The sequence below is a fragment of the Nicotiana tomentosiformis genome, chromosome 3 (assembly GCF_000390325.3).
Source record: "Nicotiana tomentosiformis chromosome 3, ASM39032v3, whole genome shotgun sequence".
NCBI classification, from domain to species: Eukaryota; Viridiplantae; Streptophyta; class Magnoliopsida; order Solanales; family Solanaceae; genus Nicotiana; species Nicotiana tomentosiformis.
This window is the reverse complement of record NC_090814.1, coordinates 32,632,320-32,638,821: the sequence shown is the minus strand read 5'-3', so window position 1 is coordinate 32,638,821 and position 6,502 is coordinate 32,632,320. Positions and strand designations below refer to the sequence as shown.

Genomic DNA, 6,502 nt, shown 5'->3' with positions numbered 1-6,502 from the left:
ATTTTTGTCGCAGAACCAATGCCGCAGAAGCGGTTGTTGGATCGCATATGCAAAAGTGTTGGGCAGAAGCTTTATATTTCGAGGGTTGAGTTAAATTATCACATTTTGAGTTTGGGAGCTCGATTTGGGCAATTTTTGAATGGATTTTCTCCATTTGGATTAAGTATGTATTTTTGACTCAAATTTGATTATTATTCATGATTCTGGTTTCGATTTTGGCATTTGATTGGTGAATCTAAAAGAGAAATAGAGGGTTTTTGTCAAAAACTGTTCTAAAGTGAATAGTTGGGTTTTGAACATCGATTCGGAGTCGGATTTGGATGAAACTAGTATGGTTGGACTCATATTTGAATGGGTTGTCAAAATTTGCGAGTCTTATCGTGTTCCGAGGTGCGGGTTCGGGTTGAATTTTTGTTGAATTTTTGTATTTGATTAAAAATTTAACCTTTATCGTTTAGGTTTGTTTCCTATGGCATTATTTAATATTTTTATGTTTCTTTTGGCTAGTTTCAAGCCGTTCGGATGTCGATTCGCATGGGAGGGCATTTCTAGAGTATTGTTTTGGCTTGCTTGAGGTAAGTACATTACCTAAACTTGGTTGAGGCACTAGCGCCTAAGTTATTTGTGATAGATATGTGTTATGGGTGGCGCACATGTGTGGGGTAGAGCCCATGTGCGTGCACCGAGGTATTATTCGTGTTCGGGGAAGTTCTTAGGCTATGATATGCCTTTAATTGCTTGCTACGCTTAATGTTATAATGTTTCTCATATTTTTACCCCTGTTGTGAGCTATTTTAACCATGTTTGAGGTTACATAGAGGTTAATCTCCTGATTGATCCTGGCAATTGCTACTTTCGTGATGTATTTGCCTGATTTGAGCTATGATAGCACATGCATACACTTTAGCATGTCACTTATACTAGTCCAGGAAGATGAAATTTGATGTTTATTGATTATGTACATGTATTCTTGTATATTTGCATTCTATATAATATGGATTGGACTAACACCACGTGACCACGCTTGGGGATTGTGATATTGAGCATGTGATCACACTGGGCGAATTGTGATATTGAACATGTGACCATGCCGAGAAGATTTTAATATTGATCATGTGACCCTGCCGGGCGGATTGTGATATTGAGCCCGTGACCATGCCGAACATATTGTAATATTGAGCATGTGACCACGCCGGGCGGATTGTGATATTGAGCCTATGATCACGCCAGGCGAATTATGATATTGAGCCTATGACCACGTCAAGAATATTGTGATATTGAGCACGTGACCATGCCGTGTGGGTTGTTATTATTAGCACGTGAGTCGTCCGTGCAACACATGAGTTTTCGGCGTGAATTCAAGATATTTTTATTGTTGGCATGTGAGTTGTCCGTGCGGTTGATAATTTTTGCATATGAGTTGTTCGTGTAGCATATGAGTTATTCGTGCAGAGTGTGGATATAGATCCATCCCCCCTAAGGTCACCCTCTCATGTTCCTTCTTGATGGTGTACACGCAGATTGTGAGAAACCGATGGATTCTGGTTGATGTGAACTTTGGAAAACATTGATCAGTGGCTGGGTTCGGTTATTGTAATTTCGAAGAAAAATTGGCCAGCGTTTGATTTGGTTATTGTATTTCATCTTTACTTGCAATTTCCTTGGTTGTTTAGGTGATTTATTTGCATATCTTCTTTATATGCTAGATTATTTACTGAGCAGAGTGCGTTAAGTTATTGTGTGCACCAAGATGGTTTTATCTGTGATTCGTGACTTGATCATATTATTGTTCTGTACTTGTTGAAATTATGAATTGTATAGGTGATTAGCGAGTAACATTTATAATTCTAGCTTATATTACCTCATCGAGGTTAGTTATGATACTTGCTGAGTACATGGGGTTGGTTGTACTCATACTACATTTATGTACCTTGCGTGCAGATCTTTTAACTAAGTTGTTGTGGATGGAAGAAGCTGGCATTGAAGATGCATTTTCTCTCCGGATATAGCTACCACTTATCCTTGGTAGCTTTAGATTTGTAATCTGTTTATGTATATTCCAATCAAATGATGTATTTATTTTCGTACCAGTTTTGTAAATCTAAGTCTTAGTGGCTCATGTCTTGTACTACTAATTCGTGGGTTGTTGTATATAAATTCAGTTATTTCACTTATTAATTCTTATTATTCTCGTTTGAGTTGTGTTGACTGTTATTTGGCTAACCTAGCGGGTTAGGTTAGGTGCCATCATGACTGGGTGGATTTTGGGTCGTGACAACATGGTATTAGAGCTCTAGGGGTCATAGGTTCTACGAGTCATGAGCAAGTATCCAGTAGAGTCTTACGGATCAGTGTGATAATGTACATACTTATCTTCTAGAGGCTATAGGTCATGTAGGAAAGTTTCTCATCTTACTTTCCTTATCGTGCGGCATTGATTCAGCTTAAAGTGTATCTCTTTAAATTCCTTCCATCCACTCGTATGTCTGTGCATCGACAACTTTTGATGTCATGGATGAGATGCGAGATCTGTTTTTTGTGTTGAGGAGATAGGCTAGTCTGGAGGACTTGAGGCCAGGTTTAGGCCACAGCTTAGGCTCGGTTGTTTCAATTGTGTGAGTATGCGCTTTTGGACTTATATATTCGATAGTGTCCCTAGGAATGGGATTGATGGCTCAGTGAATGGTTGGGTAGCTATATGATGAGTATTATGTGATAGAGTAGCGTTCTTAGATGGTTTGGATAGGAAGGGAGGAAATTTTCTTAGGATACGAAGGGACTATGGATGCTTGATTTCTGTCTTGATATGTTGTACAGTCTTGAATTATCAGTGTGTTAGGAATCTTTCAGTTGCATATTTTTGGGATGAAGTATATTTTTATGTCTTGTTGACGAGTTTAGCCTCAGAGAGATTAAGTGATTTCATAGTGGTGGTGACCATGATGGGGGCATAGAGAGATGCCATTTTGAGGCTAAGCGGGTGGGTTATCACTTGGGGGGAGGGGGTCTACGGATCAGTGATCCTTATGATGTTTCTGTGGAGAGTTTTCTTTCTACCAATGCGTTATATGTATTGCAATTCGAGTTTGGATCACTTGAGGAAGTCCGCACAACTGTTACTAGGATAGACATGCGCTTAGCAGATGATTTGAGGTATCTTATGATTAGGGATACATGTGCTTATGAAAGATTTAATTGAATTACTGTGCAAGATCGTGGCAGTTATGGAGTAAGGGTGTTGTGAGTTATCAGATGTTGTGTTCTATGGCTTCGAGCTAAGTAGGGGAGTCTTCTATCGACAATCAGATTGCATGGTCATGTGTTATATTTGTGTTGGTCTGAAGCATAATTGTGGAACAGTTACGACTTGAAGGGGGCTGACTTCGAGGTTAGTGAGGGGATTGAAATTGCCGAGTGCATGATGTACTATACTTTTTGGGCATATGGAAACCTTGGAATGATTTTGGTTTGTTATTCATGGTAGATGTAGTGCGCTCCAGAATTGTAACAACTATAGGGGCATCAAGTTACTAAGTCATACGATGAAAGTGTGGGAGAGGGTAGTGGAAGTGAGGGTGAGGAGGTTGGGGTCGATATTTGATAACCAGTTTGGGTTCATGCCTGGTCGTTCTACCACAGAAGCTATCCATATTATTCTGAGGTTGGTTGAACGGTACAGGGATAGGAAGAAGGATTTGCATATGGTGTTTATTCACTTGAAAAAAGCATATGACAAGGTCTGTAGGAAAGTTCTTTGGATATGCCTGGAAGTGAAAGGTGTTCTGGTGGCTTATATTAAGGTGGTTAAGGACATGTATGATGGATCTAAGACTCGAGTTAGGATAGTGGTGGATGACTCGCAGCATTTTTCGGTTGTTATGGGGTTACACCAAGGATATGCGCACAGCCCATTCTTATTTGCTCTAGCGATGGATGCACTGACACACCATATTCAAGGGGAGGTGTCATGGTGTATGTTATTTGTTGATGATATAGTTCTGATTGATGAGACGTGAGGCTGTGTTAACGAGTTGGAGGTTTGGAGATGGACCCTTGAGTCTAAAGATTTCAAGCTGAGTAGGACTAATACGTGGAGTGCAAGTTCAGTGGCGTGTAGGGAGAAGCGGACATGGACGTGAGGCTTGCCTCTCAAGTCATCCCCAAGAAAGGGAGCTTCGAGTACCTGGGATCGGTTATCCAGAGGGATGGGGAGATTGACGAGGATGTCACGCACCGTGTAGGGGTAGGGTGGATGAAATGGAGGCTAGCGTCTGGCATCTTGTGTGATGGTAAGGTGCCTCCGGAACATAAAGGTAAGTTCTATGGAGTGGTGGTTAGGTCAGTCATGTTGTATGGTGCAGAGTGTTGGCCAGTCAAGAATTCCCATATCCAGAAAATGAAAGTTGCAGAATTGAGGAGGCTGAGATTGATGTGCGGGCACACTAGACTGGATAAGATAAGGAATGAAGATATCCGCATGAAGGTAGCGTGGCTCCCATGGAAGACAAGATGCGAAAAGCTAGGCTTAGATGATTCGGGCACGTCAAAAGGAGAAGCTTGGATGCCCCAATAAGGAAGTGTGAATGGATGGCCTTGACGGGTATGAGAAGAGGTAGATGGTAGTCTAAGAAATATTGGGGAGAGGTGATCAGGCAGGACTTGTTGCGGATGCATATTTCCGAGGACATTGCCCTTGATAGGAAGTTGTGGAGGTCAAGCATTAGGGTTTTAGGTTAGGAGATAGGAGGCTAGTCTGATAGTGTTTTGTTTTAGGCTGCTAGTGGCTCTAGTTGTGTCCATAGTACATCATTAGGGTTGTAGGTTAGGTTGTAGGAAGCTAGTCTGATAGTGTTTTGTCTTAGGATGTTAGTGGCTCTTGTTGTGTCCATATTATTCCATCGTGTCTGTAGTACTGTGCCATTGTTACTGCTTATTGTTATTACCTTTCTCTTTATTTTTTGGTTAGTACGTTGTTGGTGTTATCTTTCTCGATTCCCTTGCTGTTACTGCTACACTATCTCATTTCATCTTATTATGCCGAGGGTCTATTAGAAAAATCCTCTCTACTCCTCTGGAGTAAGGGTAAGGTCTACGTACACACTACCCTCCCCAGACCCCACTTGTGGGATTTCACTGGGCTATTGTTGTTTGTTGTTTGTGGTGGATGTAGTGTGCAAGGACAAGGATTCACTCAGTTGCTTAAAGGTGAGGTTACTTCTTTAGAGGTTTGTGTGCTAATGGAGCACAAGTTGTTCGACTCGTAGTGGCGGTGCATTAGAGATTTTAGCAGAGTGGATGAATCTCGAGAAGATTCTAATGAGTTCAAGATTCGTATGTGGTATTTGAGGGTTCCCCGGATTTGTATATGGATAAGATCTGAGATTATGCAGTGGGTGGTGTCTGGACTTGCGGTATTTTTGTAACATTAGTGATTCTACATTTCAGTATTAGAGGGGTTAAAGAAGCAACTTCAAATTCACAGAAGGTCTATTTAGAGTGGGTATCTCAGTTGTGGTACTATTGGGTGCTTAAGAGGGAATACAATGGCTTTTGGGCCTTAAGATGACATAGTTTCATGCTAGGATCTCTTGTGGTGAGCTTTAATTAATGACCGTAGTGTTACTAGCAAGGAGAAGTGTTAACTTGAAGGCAAGTCGAGAGGGACTCAAAGAAATGGTTCAGCGAAGTAGCGGTTCAGGTCGGCATGGTAATAGAAACGATCGATTCTTTTGGTTCTTTTGGTATGGCGAGGCTTTGTAGGTGTGTTGTGGAAATGCTCTTGGGTTTGGCGACTTGCGTGACTTGGTTGAGTTTGAGGAATTCAGTTCCGATGGCCTTGGTTTGTGCTAATGGGATTCTCGTGTTTTCATATTATGGCATGATAGATGAGGTGTGCCGTGTGGGATTGAGATTTACATGTACAAGTTTGAGGTTCCGTTAGGAGGTCATGAGTTCTAGACAGCATGGACGGTTTCAGATGCGTAGAAGTACGCTGGCACCATGTGGTATCACCTGAGAAGAGTATGCATTTCAGAAAGGTGCATTGTGTTTTGACTTGCGGATGCTTGACTGGTATTACGGGAATTGCTTGGTTGTTGACTGCTAATGTTCAAATTTGGCTATATGTCCCGGAAGATTCATGGGAGTATTTCTCGTAAGATGATTGTGTATGATGAATGTGTCAGGCATTTGAGTGGTGGAGCAGGGATCAAATATGGAGATTCTTGTATTCTTGGGACTTGTAGGCTGGGAGTTCTCAGAGGCAGATTGTTCCTTGGTTGTGGACTGTGAGGATATGGACAGAGTTAGACAGCTGATGGTATGTGATATGGATAGGTTACTGGGGGCTTTTGGAAGGTTATTTACCTATTCGTGGATGATCGGAGTTGGTTTGGGGGCCATTGGTAGGCCTAATGAAAATTTGTGTTCTACATCAGATCGGGTTAGTTTACTCCGCATAGTTCGTGTTTAGGGGTGTGACATTGGTTAGAGTTTATCTTAT

The 6,502-nt window shown here is 41.5% G+C and overlaps 1 protein-coding gene across 1 annotated transcript; it reads left to right on the top strand.

Annotated features, from left to right (window-relative positions):
* The first annotated feature begins 3,542 nt into the window (after window positions 1–3,542).
* On the top strand, window positions 3,543–4,016 carry LOC138907584 (secreted RxLR effector protein 78-like). Its single transcript, XM_070198185.1, has one exon. The coding sequence runs from the start codon at window positions 3,543–3,545 to the stop codon at window positions 4,014–4,016; it is 474 nt and encodes a 157-aa protein (XP_070054286.1).
* Window positions 4,017–6,502: the final 2,486 nt, after the last annotated feature.

Bases quoted from the DNA above. Each gene is read 5' to 3' on its own strand.
- LOC138907584 (XM_070198185.1), top strand. From the start codon at position 3,543: ATGAAAGTGTGGGAGAGGGTAGTGGAAGTGAGGGTGAGGAGGTTGGGG.